The sequence below is a fragment of the Phoca vitulina genome, unplaced genomic scaffold (assembly GCF_004348235.1).
Source record: "Phoca vitulina isolate PV1807 unplaced genomic scaffold, GSC_HSeal_1.0 scaffold14, whole genome shotgun sequence".
Taxonomy (NCBI): Eukaryota; Metazoa; Chordata; class Mammalia; order Carnivora; family Phocidae; genus Phoca; species Phoca vitulina.
The window spans coordinates 39,695,918-39,718,251 of record NW_022589717.1 but is presented as its reverse complement, the minus strand read 5'-3'; the positions used below and the strand labels follow the sequence as shown (position 1 = coordinate 39,718,251).

The following is a 22,334-nucleotide window of genomic DNA, read 5'->3' as shown; positions in this document are numbered from 1 at the left end:
TTCACATATGTAATTTCCTAAAATCTCTTTTAAAACAGCTATGAAGAGAAAGACAGACTCACTTAATTTTTTTCTTTAATTCACTTGCCATTTAAGCAACAGAATACAAATAACTAAAGAGCCACAACTCATAGTTTTCAAAGATGCACAACAGATAATTTAACCCTACTAGTGACCTGGATCCACAATGTCTAAAAGTCCTGGAGGAAAAATACAATAAGCACTCCTTTAAGAGAGAGCTTCAGGCTTTTTTGTTTAAATTATCTTTCGAAACATAAGAACTGCTATTATAACTGAACCAATAAATATTTATGACTTATATGTGATGTATAGGGGAGCATTTGAATTGCTTCATATGATTTATCCTTACTTAAAACTTTCAACTCCTAAATACAACTTAAGTATCAAAATAATCTTCCTTCTAAAGAAGTAACAGGTTGGCCCCAACTAATAGTCATTGAAATTTTTAAAGCTCAAATACAGTCTTATCCCATGACCTACAAAACTGAAGCTTTTCTGTTTAAAATTTATTGTGAAGGCAAAATGCTACCTCTTGACAATTCCTTTTTTTGGTCATCTCAAAAAGCCCACAACATAATGTTCTCAATAAAACATGTCTGAGATTTAGTCTGCTTGTCTCCTCCACAGACCCAATACAGTGTGTTGCACATAATAAGCCCTCTGTAAAGATCTATTGATTTGATTTTGAAAATGTTAGTGTTCTGAAAAACTCCTACCCCCACCAATTCATGCTAGGGAAATTGAAAGAGCTGCATTTCCTGCCAGAGATGTGTTGCTAAAAAGACCTGTCCTTACACCACACTGCCAGGTTGTTCCTCCAACATCATTAATCTTACAATGCTGCTCCCCTTTCAAAAACTTTCCCTGATTCCCACTGCCCACAGGATTAAGTCCAAATTCATCCCTTTCCTTTAAGCCTGCACAATTCTGTCCTTCTCCCGCTTCCTAGCCTTGTCTGCACTGACTCCCCAGCATGAACTCTTGATTCGCTTTATCCAACAAGTTCTGTTTATCCGCTCCCTCGCTCATGCAATTATCCAGGCCAGGAACTGCCTTTCCTCTCCTGTCCTTTGTATGAATCCTACTGCTCGCCATCAGGCCCAGCAGAAACCACTTCTGTGGGCCGCTGTAGATTTCTCCTGTGAAAATCCTCTTCGGCCCACGATCTTCCACCACCTCATCCTCTTCTCTGGACATCTCCTGCAGCAATCCAGACGCTCGCTGGGAATGGGCCAAGTCTGATACTGTTTCTGGCTCCCACACGGCCTCTTGGGCAGGCGAGCTGATTTCAAAGGAGAACCAGCTGCTTACAAATACTTGTTGAATACACTGTTTAGAAGTGACTGCAGGGTTTTTAAACCAAGTAATTTTAAGTTATTCAAGCTCATATTGGGCTGGGACATGGAGCTATACCTGGGCCTCCTGTCTAAAAAAGAAAACAAAACCAAAAATCAATCACTTCCATCAGCCAAAGGTTCATAAACACAGTCCCTACCGTCCGGTTGTTACTGTACCAGGTAGAGGTGAGGGCACAAGAGCAGAGTGGTAAGAACAAGGAAGATCTCCCTTCCCAGAAGTCAGGAAACCCACTCTCAGCTACCCCTTCCTGGCAGCAGGAAGCTGATGCAATGGCAGGAAATAAGATTTCCAGCTGTAAGGAGTAGGCCTCTTCAGAGATTTTTTTTTTTTTTAATTACTCAGTGGGCCATAAGGAGTAAGAGAGAGTGAATGACATTAAAAACAAACCAAAAAAAGGGTTCTGATGAACCCCAAAGAGAGTTTATTTTTTAAAACACTACCTGCTAGTGACTTTATTAAAACAATCACACGGTCATAGAGCTGGCAGCCAAAACCCTCCCGCTATTCAAAGGTCATTCTTTGTCCTGAAAATCAGCATCAACTACCAGCCTGGTGACACATTAGCTCCTGAAATGGTGTGACACAAAGAACGAGGTACTATTTCACAGCCATACAGCTCACACCCAAAATGGGACAAATAGGTACATGAAGGCTAGCGCTAAATAATCCCAGGACGAGGTGCAGGCAAGCAGGAAAAAAAATCTCACAGGCTCAGAGAATGTCCAAGCAACAACAAACCTTACATTCCATCCTGTCCAGTCCCCTCATTTCATAGCTAAGCCTCAAAGCCGTAAAACAGCTGCCCCAAGGCCAAAGAGTTTGTCCCCAAACCTGGGTCATCCACTTCAGGGGCAGGTGTCACCTGCCCTGACGTGCAGTGAGTTATGCCTGGGTCACCAGGGAGCTACTCACACCAGTGGAAGGGCCACAGCTACTGCACCCCACAGGTGGGGTGGGGGGGGGGGAGATATGAACAGACCTAGAAAAAGTCGGTCTTTCTAGACTTTTCAAAGAAAAAGAAAAGCCATTAAAAATCTTAGTCTTAAGATGACCAGCCTGTTTTTCTTACTTTTCTTGCAGGTCTATTTAGTAACCACTGCAGTTTACCTTCTCATAACGACTGTTAAAATGGAATTAAAAAACTAAAACAGCACAGCCAGACCTGCTAGATTATCCCACCTATATATCTGCCCAAAGACTAAAATGAAAACACACTTATTAAAAATGCTGTCATTACACTATGTGTTAACTAGAATTTAAATAAAAATTTGGGAAAAAATAATTAGTAAAAATAAAAATAAAAAATAGGGACGCCTGGGTGGCATAGTCAGTTAAGCATCAGACTCTTGATTTTGGCTCAGGTCGTGATCTCAGGGTCCTGGGACGGGCCTGTGTCTGTCTCTGCGCTCAGCGGGGAGTCTGCTTGTCCCTCTTCCTCCCACTCTACTGCTCCCCACTCCCACTTGCGCATGTGCGTGCATGCACACTTTCTCTCTCAAATAAACAAAATCTTTAAATATAAATAAACAGGGCGCCTGGGTGGCTCAGTTGGTTAAGCGACTGCCTTCGGCTCAGGTCATGATCCTGGAGTCCCGGGATCGAGTCCCGCATCGGGCTACCTGCTCAGCAGGGAGTCTGCTTCTCCCTCTCCCGCTCCCCCCTCTTGTGCTCTTTCTCTCTCTCACTCTCCCTCTCAAATAAATAAATAAAATCTTTAAAAAAAAATAAAAAAAATAAACAAAAAAATAAACAAAAACAAAAATGCTATCAGAGCAGGACCAGGAAGCAAGTCAAATATGTAAAAGTCAATTTAACTTTTTTGTCTCTCTCCAATCCACTTTCCACCTGGCAGCAAATACGTTCTTTTCAAGATGAAAATCTGATCATGTCACAACCCTGCCTGCTTAAAACTCTCCAATGGCTTCCTCCCATGACGACTCCTGATAAAGACCAAAATGTATAAAGACCATAAGTATACTGGGCCTCACCTGACCACTCAGGCTTCTTCCTTGTCATGACCCCCCTGGCCATCTGCACCCCAGCTGCGCCTCAGTTCCTCCAATGAGGCCAGCTCCCTCCCACCACCAGACTTGGGCACTGCCACTTCCTGTGTCTGGAATCCTGTTCTCTAATCTCTCCCACCCTCATCCTGGCTTCATTTCTTTTACCTCTATTTTGCTTTAGATCTCAGCACAATTATTTCTATCTTCCCAAGGAAGCCTTTCCTGACCACTGTAATCCACCTTCATAGCACCAGGCAGCCCTCCTTTGTAGCACTTACTGCCATTAAAATTTACAGTAAATTATGTGTGTAATTCTCTGATTCAGGCCTGCTTCCTGCATTCAACCATAAGCTACATGTCTGCTTTTGCTCACCACTGTATCTCTAGCACCCAACAGATAAATATTTACTGAATCTTTAAGAAGAAACAAATGATGGACTTAAAGCGTGGGCTTTTAGGAAGACATAGCACAGACAGATCGAAGGAAAGTATAAGTTATTCCCTTCTTTGTAGTCCAAGCTTTTAAATATATATACTTTCACAAAAAGAACAATGGGGTAAAAAATATATATATATGTCTTTCACAAACAGCTAAGAAAACCAAGACTGTTACTACATACATTAGTCTTTTAATTAAGAAAAAAATTACTTGTGGCTCAATCAATTTGGGGGTAGGGGGCAGAGAAAGAGGGAGAGAATCTTAAGCAGGCTCCATACCCAGCATGGAACGGAGCTCGATCCCACAGCCCTGAGATCATAACCTGAGCCGAAATTAAGGGTCAGACACTTAACCGACTGGGCCACTCCAGGCGCCTCTTGATCAATTTTAAAGTCACTCCTTTCATATCAGTGACTCTCAAAATACTCTAGAATTACCTTAGCGACGGACATGTCACTAATCCTCAAAATTCCTACCACTACCACCACCACCACCACCACCAGAGTCACATTTTTCTCTGACAGTTTTCTTTTTTTGTCTTTTTTTTTTTTTTTAAGATTTTATTGATTTATTTGTGAGACAGAGCGCACACAGAGGCAGAGGGAGAGGGAGAAGCAGGCTCCCCGCCGAGCCAGGAACCAGACGTGGGGCCCGATCCCAGGACCCTGGGATTATGACCTGAGCCGAAGGCAGACACTTAACCATCTGAGCTACCCAGGTGACCCAAAAACTTATTAATAAAACATTTTACATTCTTTTTTGTATTAAATCTTAGAAATCCATTATATATTTTCCACTTACAGAACATCTCGATTCAGACTAGCCACATGTGGCCAGTGGCTACCATATCAGACAAAGCAGTCTTATACTATTCATGCTTCTGATAAAAAACCTGCAGAAAAAGCTTTTAATGTTCTCTGTATCACACAAAGCAACAATGAGGCATGAAGACAATAAGTGTCTGTATTCAGTATAGACAACTGAAAAATAAAGGGAAGAGACCCATGGTTACACATATATTAATGTAACAATACCTTCTTAATTCATTCATGACTTTAAAAGCTTTCTTCATATGCCAAGGATTCACTGTCACTGGGCAGTGTTTTTCAGTATTATCATCTTTTGAATCGAGAGGCTTCTGATGACCCTGCTTTGTGCATCTGTGCATAAAAGAAAAGAACAAAAAAACAGAAAAAACCTTATTACAGATAATTTAGTTCAGGTTTATCAGGCTACAAGAGATACAATGAATCTCCCAAACTCGTTTAGAGGAAGTCTCACAGTATATCCCAATGTAAGATTAAGACACAATTCAGAACATTTTCTGATGGTCACTATGATTTTAACAAAAAAAGTGGGTAATCACCTCCACGGTGTTAAAGCTCTGTCAAAGATGAGCAAAGAAAATTCAGTAAAAGTGGTTCGGCAGACAACTCAAAATAAAAATGATGAGAAATGATCCTCTGTGTTGGAAATTAACCTGCTTTTAACAATCTGTTGTAGTCATATATTATTTACAAACATATTACGAGACAGGAACAGGATCATATTTTATACAAACTTCAAAAACTCAGAATCTGATTTGAATTTTGCTTTCCACCTGCCAGGTTATTTACCCCACATATTTCAGACCTACTCTTGTAACAAGAGATTAATCATGTTAGCTAGAGTTTATTGGGTATTTGCTATACAGCAGCCACAGTGCTAAGTCATTTACCTGCATTATTTGCTTAATCTTCACAACAACTCTGTGAACTCATTACTATTATTATCCCCATTTAACAGATGAAAAGATGAAGGCAAAAAAATTATTTGGGTAACTAAACAGCAGAGCTGGGTGAGACTGAAGCCAGTCTGACTCTTCGAGCTCATTCTTTTCACTCGTGTTCAATACCATTTCCTACATTAAGCAATGATACTTAACTTCATATTTAAACATAATTTTTAAGAGCGTGGGCTATATTAGTACTGGCGTATAAATTATTCTTTTGAGACTTGGGGGCAAAAAAAATTAACAAATAAAATCAAGGTACCACGGCAGGGAGGGGGGATTAACTGCTGATGCACACAAGGCAACTTTTTGAGGAGATGGCTGAACAACTCCAGAAATGTACTAAAAATCACTGAATTATACAATTATAATAGTTGAATTTTATGGCATGTAAATTATGCCTCAATAAAGCTATTAAATAAAAAAAACAGGATACCAAATTAAGCCTAAAAATCATACTTGTTTATATATATCACACAAAGAACAGGGAAACATCATTATCTATTGCTGCATTTCTCTTCACACCTCTTCCTTTTCTGACCCATTTTGAAAGGATCGTTCATTTTTAAAACATGCTCTCTCACAAATTCATTCAGCACATATTATTTGAGTGACAACTATGTACCAAGCACTGTTCTAGGCCCTTGGAATACATGTGAACAATGAACAAAAAAAGACTCCTATCCTCACAGAGCTTGGAGTCTAGCAGAGGAGAGAGGAGAGAGGGAAGAGACAATACACAGAACAAACCAGTGAAGTAGGAAGCATATTAGAAAATAAGAGCAATGGATGGAAGAAAAAAGGCAGGGTAAAAAGAAGCAAGAGTATGGAGTGATGCAACTTGCACTAGTCAATACAGTCATCAGATCATCAATAGCCCAACTGAGAAGTGAGATTTGAAGCAGGACTAGGAGTAAGAGAATGTCCAGAAGGATGAAGAGCTAGAGCAAAGGCCTGTACGAGCCTCGTGTATTCCGGGAACTGTGAGACCAGGGCTGGGGCAGGGGGACAGAGGGGCAGAGGGGAAGGCAGATCATGAAGGGCTGTAGATGCTGGAAGGCTTTTAACCTGAAGGCAATAGGGAGGCATTGCAGAAGAGTGACACAATCCAACTTACGTTTTCAAAGGATCACTTTGGCTGCTGGTTGAGAACAGTCAACGTGGGCAAAGATGAAGGAGGGTTAGCTATTTAGGAGAGTAATGCAGTAGGGGGTAAGAGGGGCTCCGAGCATGGCAGCAGCAGTGGAGGTAGGAGCAGTGATGAGAAGCGACTGGGCTCTGGGTATATTTTAAAGGTAGTGCCAACAAGATTTGTTGACAGAATGCATGTGGCACATCAAAGAAAATCGGAACGATTCCAGTTTTTTTGGTTTGAGCAACTGGAAGAACAGAGTCGCTATTAATTGAGATGGGGGAGGCTGCAGGTGGAAACAAACAGGTGGAACCAGTTTGGGGGTAGGGAGATCAAGAGCTTCGTCTTCGTACATGTTGCTTTTAAGACATCAGACATCCAAGTGAAGATATCAAATTGGCATATTAGAGTCTAGAGCTGGAGAGAAAATTTTAGCTGGATAGAAATGTGGAGATCATTGATTCCATAGAAGGTACATGAAGCAGTGAAACCCAGGCACTCAAACATTAATGTAACCTCCATAATCAACCATAGATGCTATCCTTGCTCATTCCTCGGAGCCCCAGGAATCAACACGAGTTGAGGCATCTGATTCTTCCAGGGTTTGCATACTAGATGTGGATATAAGTCCTGTTTCCCCATCCCTTGAGAGTTTTTAAAGGGGCCTTACAAATAAATTAGTACAAGATACTGCCTCTAGTGGGTGAGCCCACAGCTGGAGTGGGAGAACAGGATGGTGCACTCTACTACCCGTGGCCTCTGTGTGTGTGTGTGTATGTGTGTGTGTGTATGTGGAGAGAGGGACGAGTTACACCTGGCCTGAGAAAAAGAGCTAGTAAGTCTAGGAACCAAAGATGAAAGAACATTCAGATCTGGCCGAGGAGACTGGGAAACATTTTATAGTATAAGACATATTCTCATAATGCTATTTCCCACCATCCTTTCATAAAGAAAATAGTAGGAAAAATGAAATTATGTAGATATATGCAACCTATGCAAACTTTCTGACCATATAACACTTACTGTCGACATGTATAGGAAGTTAAGATTTACATCTGCTTCTAGTTTAATAACTTAAGAGTTTACAACAAAGGGGAAATATAATATTGAGGATTGACAAAACTATTAGAAGGCTTTTCAATGCTCAGAATGGAAGCAAAAGCAAATCAGCCCTAGAAAGAATATCATTATATAAGAGTCAAGAGTGTTTATATTTGCTTAAGAAATTATTAATTAAAACTTCCTGCATTAGAGAATTAACTTTAAGACAGCTACCATACAATAATCAATATCTATATTGGGGCATTCTTAAAGCTATTTTCAGCTCCTGCTTTTCCTGATGTACTCCAAAAACTCTACAAAGAAAAGACTTTATTCAAAGGCTTAAAGGAATAAGTAAGAAATAACATTGAATTTTTTTTAAGTGTTCTCTGTACTGAGAGCTACTTAGAAATACAGCACCCTGCTGCACAGGGCTACATTTTAACACTAAAGTCCTTTCCATAATTTTCCACTTCCTATGTGGTTTTGTGTTAGTCTCTCATTCAGAAGCAGAACTGAGTAACAAAATGACACATCATGCCTAAAACTACAGATGTAGAAAATGAACATATACTAGGAAGCAGGTAAGTGGGAGGTGAAGGTTTACCCTTAAGTTATACCAGTGAAGTGTAGTTATACCTTCTCCCTACTTCCCTTCTAAAGCAGGGAGTTAGCCTTTTCCAGAGAAGCTTCTTATTCTGAGAACTGTCTTCTTTAAATTATCCGGAGGAGATACTTTTCCAAGGTTCTTTCATTTTTAAATCTTTCCCCAACTCTATACTCTGTAACCAGTCTTAAAATTGTCCAATAGCCTATTGTTATCAAAACATACTCTAAAGTAGTTGAGGTTTCCAAGGGTTTGGATCCCAATACATGGCTACACTTTATAATAGGTAATCCTGAAGCCTTTCTCAGTGACTGACTCTTCTGCAAATTTCCAGCTGCAGGCAAAGTAGGCTTCTCAGACTAGGTAACTAGGTAACTCTAACTCTGCCCCAAAACACACTACTGGCAGTAAATGAATTCTCAGAGAAGAAGAAAATAAAGACTCTAATAGGGCTGTCTCCCTCAAAGACTCAAGATCCATAATCAAGTGGAGGTTGGTTCTGAGGCCATCTTAGAAATGAGGTATAGTTTCTTCAGATATAGAGTATTTGCTCTGGAATAGTGATTCCCATTGGTGGGGGACAGGACCAGCATGACCCAAGCAATTTTTTCAAACTGCATACAACCATCCCTTTTCACATGAAGATTCAGGCAAGCCCCTTTTATAGGACTAGGTATATCAGAGTGACAGCATCACCACAGTAGGGGTGAAAGGCAGGTCTGTATAATTTAAAATTTAAAAAAAAAAAAAAAAAGGTGATGTAATATGTCCCACCCACTTACCTCCCACCCTGGGACAATCAACTCAGATTGAGAACAAACACTTTAGAAAATATGGGTTGTTCATGTTTTTAGGGTTTTCTGGTAGAAGCAATGCTATAATTCATGTGAATGATGCAGCTGCAAAATTTAACAGGGCACCAGACATTTTCACATTCAGGACACAAATACTTAGCCCCTGGGTGGCCACCATCTCTGCTCTCCCCTCTGCCTGTTCACCTCAAAAGCTGCAAGACTCCCTTGCTTGCAATGAGTCACCCACCATTACTCACAAACTTCTGCCAAGTTCACGTCAGCAGCTGTTGTTTTCAAAGTCACCATCCATGCTGTACTGCTCTAAAGTTTCTCCATTACCTTATAACATCTCTCCTACTTCCTCTGCTGTCTTCCTAGCTAAACTTGCATTCAGAAGCTGATTATCATACTAACATTGCTCCCATTCACAAAGCCAAGATATCACAAGTAGAGATTCAACCATAACTAATATTTTAACTAGTATTTGTTATGTCACTCTACAGTTTCCCAACAAAATACTCTCACATCCTTCATCTCACCCAAATAACCACTACAGTACTCACAGGTTGTAAAAATAGAGGGCTTTCTCCACTGGAAACATGTTTTGGTTTGTGGCAGAGTTGTGGTTTCAGTTTTTGCAATTAGCTAAAGACAAAGAGACCTTCTCTGCAAATTCCCTTCAAGTGTTTGGAATTTAAACATTTATTAGGTACAGAGCCAGCAGACTAACTAGAATTTACAAACATACAGCCATATTACCAAATAAATGTACCTTAAAAAAAAATGTTAACATCTACCCTACTGACATTTAAGAATTTGGATTATACCTTCAGTATGAAGACCTTTAGGAACTGAATAGGAAGCATCTGTGAGACAAACACAAAAAAACAAAGAAAAAAAACCCTGCCATCTAGTCAGAGAACATACATCATAATATTGCCACTGAAATCTTGCCATTTGCAACGACATGGATGAACCTAAAGAGTAGTATGGTAAGTGAAAAAGGTCAAAGACAAATACCACATGATTTCACTTACATGTGGAATCTAAACAAACAAACAACAAAAGAGACACAGACTCATACATATAGAGAACAACCTAGTGGTTGCTAGAGAGGAGAAGGTTTGGGGGGTGGGCAAAACAGGTGAAGGGGATTAGGAGGTACAAACTTCCAGTTATAAAATAAGTCACGACGATGAGAAGTACAGCCTAGGGAATACAGTCAACGATATCGTAATAACTTTGCATGGTGACAGAATAAAAGGTAATATCCCTGAATACATCAGTATAGTACATATATTGCCAAAAGTTATGTTTCAGATTTCTCTGAGCTGGAAAAGCTGGAAAGGCCCAATTTTACTAAAATGGATTAGCAAAGAAAGCAGAACACTGAACCTACTGGAGGACGGAGGGAGAGATCACATACGTCCCCTCTTCTCCCCCTAGAATTTAGTTGTGTGGCTTTATGTTCAGAGTGTGGGGAAGCACTGGCAGGAGGAGGTGGCTGGGACGTCTGAAGTGGAGAGGTTGATGGAAGCTGGAATATAATTGTTCTCTGATAGTAGAACAATAGAGCTGTAAAAAGCTCTGCTTCAGTTCAACTCAGCTCTCTCTCCCTCTTTCCCTCCCACCTACATGACAAACAGAGCACAATCAGGCACTTTTTGTCCCTGGCAGTGACTATTACCAGGAAAGGGACCAGGGTAAAAGTATGTCTTATGCAAGATCAATCTTATTTTAAAGAATACATTATAAACGGTTAACAAAACACTGTCAGAGCAGGATATCTATGATGTGCTAAAATCGGGAGAAGGAGGTTGATGATCCATTTCAAACACTTCCATGTCTTTTATCAACTCATATTTCTGGACTTTCTTTCACCACTTCTCCTAGGATTACCAGCACTTGGCTAGTAAGAGAGGGCTGCAATTTGACTGGACAATTCAGTTGACTAGCTACATTTTCCAGCACTTGAATGAAAAGGCACTAGAAGAGGACCAGAATCAGCTGGAAGACCTGAATTGTCGTTCTGCCTACGCCAAATACTAACCAAGTGACCTTGGGTATAGTCACTTTGGCCTCTCTGGGCTTCAGACTGTTTACTTATAAAATAAGGTTTTCTTATTCCACAAATATGTCTAATATGAAATGCAATAGGAAAGTCAAAGATAATAACACCTCACCTACTTGCCTCAGGGAGCTGTACAAGCACTAAATACTGTATGAAAGTACATACAGAGTTAAGAAGAAAAATGCTGAGGTTAGAAGCTAACCTGAATATAGAGATAGATTTTTATGGATTTTACTGGCCTTCCTCATTTTTAATTGCAACATTCAATCAAAAATTGTTAGCAATAGTCCAGACAACCACCGCTGTTAATAAATCAAGTAGGTAAGCACTGCCTACGTGCCGACTGCATGCCCTAACATTAAGCAGAGTGAGGGATACACAGGACGCTGGATGCAGGAAACTCCTCCACTTAGCATCTAACTGGGGAGGCGCATCTGAAACCACTAGGGAATGGCACAAGTCAGGACACAAGTGCAAGATGATGGGTTATACTGACACTGTAGGATTGCAAAGAGCAGCTGGAACGAATTGGGGTAAACAGGGAAACTGTGTGAAGGAAGACAGGGTTCCACATGGGCCTTGGAAGAATTCCAAGTTGTTTTAACTGGGGACGGGATAGGAAAAGGCTGGAGACTCCTGCCTTGTGATAAGGCAGAGCTGACTTTAGGAGGTCAAAAGCAAATAATAATTTTGAACGTACTATAAGATTAGGCCAAAATGAGAGAGGGTTCTGATCATCTGGTTGAGATAACTGGTTTGGTAAGTCATTTGATGTGACTCTAAGATGTTGTTGGGGTCAAAACAGTAGGTGGACTGAAAGGTGAGGAAAGAACACATGGAGGTTAATAGGAGAAAAGGTAGGAGAAAAAAATGCAGGTATCAAGGGATAAAATCTGTTCATCAGAATGGTAGTGGTCAGAATGGACACTTGAAACCAGGACTCTACAGTTCCTGGAAGCTGGTAAGATGTGGAAGATGAGGAGAGAGAGAGAAATCAGAGACCATTCCAAGGCTTTGGGTATCTGGGACCAGAAGAATGATTACTGCACTGAATAAGTGCAGATGTTATAAAGGGAAGTCAGTTTGAGAACTCAGTTTTAGGCATGTTGAATCTGAGACATAAGAGTAGACGTTCTGTAAGAAGCTGAAAGTTCAAGGCCGAAGCACCGATCTAGAGCCCAGGCTTAAGATATAGATGGAGCCACAACTTAGTGATTAATAGTTGATTAAAAAGAACTGGCCAAGACCTGCATTCGTGAGGAACTGCCACCGCCAACAGTAACAGAAGAGAAGCCCTGTAAAACCGGAAAAAAGTGATCGAGTCCCACCTTCTCCTCTACTTGATAACCTATGAAAAGTAATTTACCATCTGAAAAAAGACAATAGAGACCTTAAGGGTGTTGACAAGATTAAATGAGATAAAGTAAATCACATTTAGCAACCTAAAAACTACAGGAGGAAACCAAGAAAAAGTAGTGTCATGGAAAGCAAGAGCTTATTTTTCAAGGCAGGATCAGTTAAAAGAACTCGTCAAAAAAATACTTCAGCAAAGGCCAATAGTCTGAAATGTAAAACAGTAAAGCACTTAACACACAAAATATATTGACCCATGCACTACAGTAATTGTATTATATATTTGTTCACTATCAGTTTCAACCTCGAGGAAAAGGACTTTGTTTTCTGAGATATCCCCAAAGCCTGGTCATAGTAAGCACCCAGTAAGTATGAATGAAAAACCTGAACTCCCTTATTATAAACAGTAAATACATTTGGAATTTGGAAGAATTCTAAGGAAGAGCATCTGAAAAGCAATTTTCATTCTCTGTATCACCTCGAAAGAATTTTCCATCTGATCTTAAGAAGTTCAGTTGTTTTGGGCGCCTGGGTGGCTCAGTTGGTTAAGCGACTGCCTTCCGCTCAGGTCATGATCCTGGAGTCCCTGGATCGAGTCCCGCATCGGGCTCCCTGCTCAGCGGGGAGTCTGCTTCTCCCTCTGACCCTTCCCCCTCTCATGTGCTCTCTCTCTCTCTCTCATTCTCTCTGTCTCAAATAAATAAATAAAATCTTAAAAAAAAAAAAAAAAAAAAGAAGTTCAGTTGTTTTCATAAACATTCCTGATGCAGTTCCATAACAGCCACAGGTGAGTAAATTTACAGTAACGTTCATGAAAGCACACTTACTAATATTTATTGAATGTCTACTGTGCGCATTAGGAAATATAGATCAGAAACAAGGTTTGGGGCTATTTAATGGGATGGGGACGAGCGATTTCCCAGCATCAGAAAAATTAGACCACTGCAGAAATGTTACCTATTTCCAGAATCCACTTCTCAAGTTCCCAAATACACCTCAGAATTTTCCTTATATAACACTTCCTTCAACACACATTGATCCATGTCTTCTCTCAACATTACCTTGTCAGCCATTATTGCTCCTAAATATTTTAAACATCTTTGTCACTGAGGAGATTCACCTATGATCTGACAGATGCCCAATTTACATTCATGTCTAGTTAAACAAAAACAAGAAAACATTTCAATGTGCTATAAAAGACAAACCAATGAATATTGGGGTAACCTCTGTCAAGGTTCCAAATTCACAGTAATTGAATCTAAAAAGTAGAAAATATTAAAGGTCATCTGGTCCAGTGGATCACAAATGTCAGGCTTCCGTGAACTTTTTACTGGTCTGTGACAAAATAAGGAAAATGTAGTAAGTTTTCATAAAACTAAATTTATTCAATTTAAGGACTATCCTTTAGTCTGAGATAATGTCCTTCTTTGTATTTGGAAAGGGACACTAAAATGTCCTTTCTCTTACCAAAAGATGGTGAGAGTTGATAATTATTTTATCAATTTTTTTTTCTGCTAGGCAAAACAAAAAACTTAGCAATTCTGTGTTGGACCTCAGTTTTTTCTTTTAACTTCACAGGTCAGTGAAACCCAAAATTCTGAAAACCTCTGTTCTAATTCAACCCATCTTCTGCTGTCTAAATCCCTAGAACATGGTCAACAAGAGGTTTGGTCTGCCTACGCCTGAACAACTCCGATGCCAAGATATGGTAGTGACGTGGAAACACTGGTCCAAGATATGGTTGTATCTGAGGCACGTTTGCTTAGTTTTGTGAAGGAAAAACAAAAACGTAAGGCTTGTAAGGAGAAAGCCAACTTGTGAAAGAGGAGCCAGTAAGAAAATGAGGGCTAAGAAACTCTTCAGTGAGGGGTGGTCAAAGGAATGCACTCCATCCTATACCTTGGTGTTCCCTCAACTTAATAATAATGAAAATCCTTTGCAAAAATAAGTATAAAAGCTAGAATCTGTGAAAAGTTCCTAAGGTCAGGGCTGCACATCTCAGTTTACCACCTGAATTTCCTTTACTACCCTACATCTAGTTTTTAGTCACACACCTTCAGGTTCTATCAGAGGCAAATGTCCCATCATCTTCCTATCACCCAGACTCCAAAATGCAGGAGAATCTAAATGCCACATATAGGATGCAAAAACAATAAGCAGAGATATGACGCCCAATGACAATACGAAAATCAAAAAGGATGAGGAGAACTTGGAGGCAAAGAGTGGAAAGAGTACAAGAGATCAAAACCTAATTTCAACAAGCCTATCCCAAAGGAATTCGGGACCCTCTGCCCCTCCAAGACAATATGCTAACAGGCTAAAGGGCAGCAAGGTGGGATTTGAAAACAACGTGAAACTGGCTGTTAGAAAAGAAGCACGAGTATAAGCTCCTACACAGTGCCAGGCAGAGACAGGCATTCAAATATTTGCAGAATTAATGAATTAACAAACAGACATTTGCCCAAAGAGGATCTGAATCCCTGCTTCCAACCACATCACCCAAGGCATATTAAGCCCACATCAAACATCTTGCCTTGCCTTAAAGCTCAGGCTAAAAATCTAACCTTATGAAAGACTGAGCCCTCCCAATAACTTCCACTGCCTCCATCCACCAAGCTCTAGCCCAGTGAGGCCCAATAAAGCTCCTTCCCAAAAAGATACTGCCTTGCAATTCTCAAACACAGCACCCCTGATTTAGTGTGGAAGGGAAAAGTAAGCTAATGGGAGTGAAGGCAAACAGGCCAAGGGGTCAGAAGGAAAACTATTTCTAACAAACTCTGAACTGAGGGTTAATCCTACATAGACCAAATGAAAATAAACCCTATTTGTATTTATTATTAAGTGAACGTGAACAATGAAGAAATCTCACCAACTTTAGCCACCCATGATTAAAAGAAGTTTTAACAGTTCTTTCTTCCCTGCTGGTATTCCTAGCTTTCCATCACCTCTCAGCCTGCCATTGTTCCAGCATTACTGATGGAGTCTCAATACCAAAGAATTGTGCTAGATACCAAAATTATGATTAATTGATCTGTCCTAGATTTTGTTTATCAATATTTGCATGCACACGTATTTCATTTTCATTTTCAATTATGTCTATTTAAATCATTTTCTATGCCTCTACTCCCTCCCTCCAGATCGTCCACACCCTTTTTTCACCTGCATTTCTGAGAGCCCCCGTTCTTTCCTGTAGTTCCCTCTGCTCCAAAAGTAAAATGGGACTGCAGAAAAGGGATATAAAGGGGGCAGATTTACTACAGATAACATGCCGACACGGTATATTCTATGTATTATGTGCTGTCTATACACAGGTAACGTTTCCTGCCTTAATTGACTCTAAGCCTGGACAGAACCCATGTGCTGGTGCTGTATTCACGCTACTGATGCTAACAGTCCACCATCATGTTTCCTAGGGGTTCAGGAGCTTTCCCAAAGCTGCTGAAGAACATGACCAGAAAACAAAGCCCTCAAAACCACAGTGATCAGGAAGCAACTGAGCCCCTGCTTCTACCAGCCCAGGAGGGTCAATTCATCAATCTTACTCCTTAGATCCCCATGACCTGTTCCACTCAAGCTAAAAATTCTGTAAGGCACTTTTAGAAATTCTAGTTCTAGGATCCTATTAGCTCTCCTAAAAGGACTCAACATCAAAAAATTATTCAGCCCAAGCCAAATATCCATATTTTGGCTGGAATTCTGCCACATATCCACAAGAGGCTGGTGCGGTACAACTGCCATGGAGTGAAACTGGCCAAATCTAAGTGAAAAACGCTAAGACTCCATGAATAAGATCTCATGAAAAGGTACACCGTTCTCAGAATGAGGTCTGCTTTGGTTTGAAAAGTCAGATTCAAAGGGCTCTTGTTCCTTCACAAAGGTTAACCTAAGGAAGGCAAACCAAAACTGAAATTTTCAAAACTCCTGGGGATTTATAGTCCACTTTTACTAAATACTTTCAAAAAAATAATATTGTACTGAATAATGCAAATCTTCGATATCTTCCACAATAATTGTTCAACTGTTACTATTTCTGGAAAGTAGTTTCGTTGCAGGTATCTTGAATGTATCTGGGTACCAAGGAAAAAGACACCTGTGCCTGGCAGGTCGCTACACTACTAATTTGCCCAGGGTACCAAGGAAACAGAAGATGCTCTGGTTTCTGGATACAATTTTCTGCAGTGCCAGGTAAAAGAGGTCACATGCCCCGAAGAGCCGTGGCTCATTTAGAGTGATGTAAAAGCTCCTCAGATATTAATTTTGCTAGAAATCCAGAGAAGCAAGCAACCTAAGATCAATTCATTTAGACACCGGTGTCTGGTACTTTCCAGTTTCCTTTTTTTCAACGGACTCCCGTGCAGCACATCTCCATCCCTCAGAAAGGGGTTGGCAAGCTGGGCACCAGCAACCCATGCATTCCAGGGAGGCGTACACAGGACGGGCAGAGTCCCCAAGCCCAGCCCCATCCCGAATCTTCTATTCGCCTGGGACCGGGGAGACCCTTCCCTGGAAATCCTGGACAGGGTTTTAAGTCACTGCCTGGCCAGGCTGAGTTTCCGTCCGCGTCCGCCTCAGGACTGCGGGAACCGCGCCTCGTCACGTCCCGCAGCTCCCACCTCCCGCGGCCCCCCGGCGTCCGCTCCCCGGCGGCTCCCGGCGGCTTCCGCCGGCGGGCACCCGGCGGCCGTCCCCGAGCAGCACCCGCGGCCGGCGACACGCGCCGCAGCGGCGCGCTTATCTGCAGCGGCACAGCCCGCCCGCTCGCCGGCTCACTCACGCGGGAGGTAGCGGCGGCGTCTCCATTGTGGCTCCTCTTGGGCTTCAGAACGCAGGCACCGACCGCCGCCGCCAGCACCATTCCAGCCGCGGACGCCGGCACTGCCCGCCCGCCGAGCCGCGTTCCATCCGCCCCAGAGGGGGCGCCGCGCTCGCCTCACCGCGCGCCACCACCTGCGGCGGCGGCCCCCGCGGCCATGGCCCGCTCGGCCGGGCGCGCTCCGTCTGCCTGCGCGGCTCCCGCGCTCGCCGGAGTGCGGGGCGGTGGCGGTGGCGGTGGCGGTGGCGGCGGGACGGGCGGGCGCGCGGGCTCGGCGACTTCCGGGTTCGGCCCCGGCCGCGCCGACGCCGTGACGGGACGGCGATGCGGCCTCCCGCGGCGGCCGAGGACCCCTCCCTCGGCGCCTCCCCTTCCTCCTGCTCCGGCTGTTGCTGCTGCTGAGGGTGCTGCCGCTGCGGAGGGTGCTGCTACTGCTGCTGCCGTTGCTGCTGCTAGTGGTGGAGGCGGGCGGGCGCCAGCCGGGAGCGGGGCGGGCGTGCCCAGACGCGGGCCCGCGGGGCGGGACGGGGGCGGCGGCCGCCCGCAGCTGGGGCTGTGGGTCACCCGGGCGGGGGGAGCTAGAAAATGGGAGGGGGTGTTGTCTGTGCGGGGAAAGGGCACCCGAAAACACAGCATATCGGCGCTCGCTATTCACTTACTGCTCTGCTTCGCGGGCGTGTTCACATCGCTCTCTTTTGATTTGAGCCTGTGCCCAGGGAGATGGGAAGGGTAGGCATTAACCAACCACTTCCTTCACAAATGGTGAAACTGAGGCAAGAAGAAATGAATTTGCCTGTCCAGTGTCCCAAGCAAGGACCTGGGCCTCCCTTCCCAGTGTATGATCCATTCGTTGGACGAGTGAAGTGAGCACCTACTAGACAAGGTTTTGGTACGGGATACGATAAGAGAGCAAAGCCATCATGGAGCTGTCAATCTAGACGGGCTAAGAAACAAACGAAGGATGCGTGCTGTGAAGAAAATCAGAGTGAGGAAATGGGATGCTATTTTAGGAGTAACCAGAGAAGGCCCCTCAAATGATATCATTTAAACAGAGATGGAATAAAATTAATCTTGAGGAAAGCAAAGAGTGCTCAGGGCAAGGGAAGAGTAAGGCAGAGACTCCTATGCAAAATCTTGCCTGGCTTGTTGAGGAACAGGAAGGCGAACAATGTAGCAGGTGATCGTCCAAATATGCCCGCTGGACAACAGTAGCATCTGGCAGTTGGTTAGAAATGCGAATTCAGGAGGCCCACTTCACATCTACTGAACCAGAAACTCTGGGGGTGGAGCCTAGGAGTCTGTCCTGTAACAAGGCTTCCAGATGATGCTGATGCGCGCTAAGGTTTGAGAACCTCTGCTGTAGCTGAAGCAGAGTGAGGACAGGAGACAGTCCGAGGAGGTGTTGTGTGGGGAGTACTGACAGGTCACAAAGGCCTTGTAGGCCATCATTAAAGATTTGGCTTTTACCAAGAAGAGACACAACTGTAAAGTTGTGAGCAGATTAATCTGATAATTAAAAGGACACCTTTGCTGGTATTTGTTTTAAAATACTCCACCAAAAAAAAGGGGGGGGGTAGGGAATAGTAGAAAAAAGATGGACAAAATGCTAATTTTTGATGCTGAATGATGGGTGCATGAGGATGGTCATCATTTATGTATATGTGTATGTTTTTAAAGGTCCATAATAGGGGTGCTTGGGTGGCTCAGTCGTTAAGCGTCTGCCTTCGGCTCAGGTCATGATCCCAGGGTCCTGGGATCGAGCCCCCCATTGGGCTCCCTGCTCCGCGGGAAGCCTGCTTCTCCCTCTCCCATTCCACCTGCTTGTATTTCCTCTCTCGCTGTGTCTCTCTCTGTCAAATAAATAAATAAAATCTTTAAAAAAAAAAAAGGCCCATAATTAAAAAAAAGTTATTTTTTTCAAAAGATGACTGGTTGCTATATGAGTGGTATATGTAGGGAAGTAAGAGAGCAAACAAGGAGATTAGCCTAGCTGGAATGAAAAATAAGGATGGCCTAGACTAAAGTCAGAGTGATGGAGAGAAGTGGTCAGATTCTGATTCTATTTAGAAGATAAAGCACACGGGAATTACTGATAGGTTAGATATGAGTATAAGAAAAAGATAGAGTCAAAGATAATCCCCAGGGTTTTGATCTGGGCTCTTGGGAGAATGGACTTGACATTTACTGAGATTGGGGAGATAGAAAGAAATAGATTTGGTCAGGGGAAGGAAATATTTGTAAACTCTGATCTGGACATGATTAAGTTTGAGGTGTCTATTAAACATCCATGTGAAGATAGGTGTAAACAACTAGATAAATATATCTGAAGTGGACATAACTGTGGAGTTTGTCAGCATACAGATGTTATTTAAAGTCACGGAACTGGAAACCAGAGAGGTAGACAAACCATAAGAGACTCTTAATCTCAGGAAACAAACTGAGGGTTGCTGGAGTGGAGGTGGGTGGGAGGGATGGGGTGGCTGGGTGATGGACATTGGGGAGGGTATGTGCTATGGTGAGCGCTGTGAATTGTGTAAGACTGATGAATCACAGACCTGTACCCCTGAAACAAATAATACATTATATGTTAATAAAAATAAATAAATTTAAAAAAATAAAGTCACGGAACTGGCTGAGATCAACTACATAATGTAGCTATGGAAGAGGACCAAGAAATGAGCCCTGGGGCACTCCAACATTAAGATATTAAGGTGAAGAGAATTCAGGAAAGGAGACAGAGAAGGAGCAGTGGGCAGGGTAGGAGGAGGACCAGAAATGTCTTGGTGGCCTACTGAAGTGTTCCAGAAAAAGGCAATATTTTAATATGCCTTAGCATGGGCTAACCTTGATCCACCATGAATAGGACATACACCATGAGTTACTGGTGGTTGTTTTGTTTTTTGGTTTTTTTTTTTCAGATTCCAAAGAAAACTTCCTACTTTATCAGGTCATTGTAAGAATTGAATGAAATAATCTATGTAAAGTGTATAACACTAAGTGTATAATGGAAGCACTTAATAAATGGTCATGGCTATTATTATTTCTACATATTTCCATGATATCAGTCATACCTGACTGAGCTAGGAATTGAGATTAAGTGCTGGACCCAAGAGATACACACTAACTTAGGTTTGATCAAAACTTTGATCTGACTTCTTTCTTCTGCATGCAAGGTGAGTGAGCAGAGCTGTTTGATCACCCATTTCAGGAACTCTTTCAAGAAAAAACAAAAAAAGTCTTCTATTGCTTGTGTATATTCCCACCCAAATGAAGATGTGTCAGTCTGACAATTAAGTACACAACTCCAAACCATAGCTCCCCTAGATTAATTTTTTCTGTTATAATTCTCTGCTCCTTAAGGGATCCAGATCATCTAGAATGCTAAGTATCTATCCAAACCTTTTCTTTTTCATATCTATTTCTAAATTTGTAGACTTTACAAATGGTCTGGGAAAGAGTACCTTTTTACCCTCGTACAGCTCAACCTCACTGAGAGTCAAATGTCAGGTAGATTTGAAGGCAGTCCATGTTTCTAATCCAAGTCTCTGCCCTGGAGCCCATTCCTTGCAAAGAAGGGGAAGAACTAAACCCACAACTCAACATCTCATCTAAGAGTTTTGAAGCAATTTGAAAATGTTAATTAATCTCCACTGAGCTTTTGTTGTTTTCTGAAAAGACAGTGATGGAAACTTTGGCTTTCAGATGTAAGTAGACCTGCCCAAGATCAGTAGCAATTTATGAGGCCAGTTTCCATTTTCATCTTTGCATGGGCCAAGTAACTTCACAAAGCTGGCCTTTGGCCAGATGCAACCTCAAGACCTAACCCTGCCTTACATTCATGAGAAAAGTAAACAAAAATGCTTGACAGGATGAAGACAAGTCCATTTGTGGGGAAAAAAAACTTTTAATACATCTTTCTTTGTATGTCAGCTTCACCATTTTCTCAAGTAAAGGGCACAAAGGATTAAGAGTAGTTGCCCAAGGCCACCAAGGACTTCTCATTTCCATTTCCCTTGGTATGGAGCTGACTGGACATGCAAAGGTGTTTGAGATCTCCCTCCTTGGGTTATTAGCTCCACTCATCTCCTGATTATTCTTTAGATGAGTTTTTACTCCCCACAGAGGGATGACACAAAAGTCCATTTGTTATACTGTTGAAATAGAGCAAGTCCTTAGCCATGTTAGTAACCACAACCTAAAGCTAATGTGAGTAACCAGAATATATCACTTGTAAAGAAGATGGAACCACACAGAGGAACACATCAATGACAGTAGCTGGTGACAAAAGTTACTCAGATTGAGTTGAAATCAGATGTTGCAGTAGACTAATGACATGACATGGCAGGCACAGATACATCATATGGCAAGTATCTGGGAACTGGGGATTGTTCATGTAAAGAAAAGATTTAATTTCACCAGAGAATATAAAGCTGTAAGATCCCGTTTTTGTAATTCTTTTCAGTGTAAATATAGCAAGTATGAAAAGCATCACTTATTCAAAAATACACCTTTAAAGAAAGATGAAGACCTTCTATAAAGTCTTATTTTCTATCCTAAAGAGGTGGTTTAAAATGCATTACTTGGGTGCCTGGGTGGCTCAGTTGGTTGAGCGATTGCTTCGGCTCAGGTCATGAGCCCGGAGTCCTGGGATAGAGACCCACATTGGGCTCCCTGCTCAGCGGGGAGCCTGCTTCTCCCTCTGACCCTCTCCCCTCTCATGCTGTTTCTCACTCTCTCTCTCTCACTCAAATAAATAAATAAATAAATAAATAAATAAAATCTTTAAAATGCATTACTTGAGTTGTTTTTCTATTTTTAAATTAGGGTTTTTGTTTTTATTCTTCTGACTTGGAAGCAGCTTAGTGTACATAATATGAAGCATTTCAAAATATCTTTGCAAGATTTTGCTATTTAGCAAATGGATTTGTTG

At 42.1% G+C, this 22,334-nt stretch overlaps 1 protein-coding gene across 2 annotated transcripts in view; it reads right to left on the bottom strand.

The window, feature by feature from the left end:
* KLHL2 (kelch like family member 2) overlaps positions 1–18,612 on the bottom strand; it is a 101,241-nt gene extending 82,629 nt beyond the window's left edge. Inside the window, exons 1-2 of one of the 2 annotated variants that reach the window (XM_032413140.1) lie at positions 18,543–18,612; positions 4,857–4,982 (exon numbers count right to left, since the gene is read on the bottom strand). In XM_032413140.1, coding sequence (XP_032269031.1) covers positions 4,857–4,894 — 38 coding nt within the window. In that variant the 5' untranslated portion in view covers positions 4,895–4,982; positions 18,543–18,612. Of the gene's footprint in view, positions 1–4,856; positions 4,983–17,365; positions 17,570–18,542 lie in introns of those variants that run through there. The other variant, XM_032413141.1, reaches the window with a different exon arrangement.
* Positions 18,613–22,334: the final 3,722 nt, after the last annotated feature.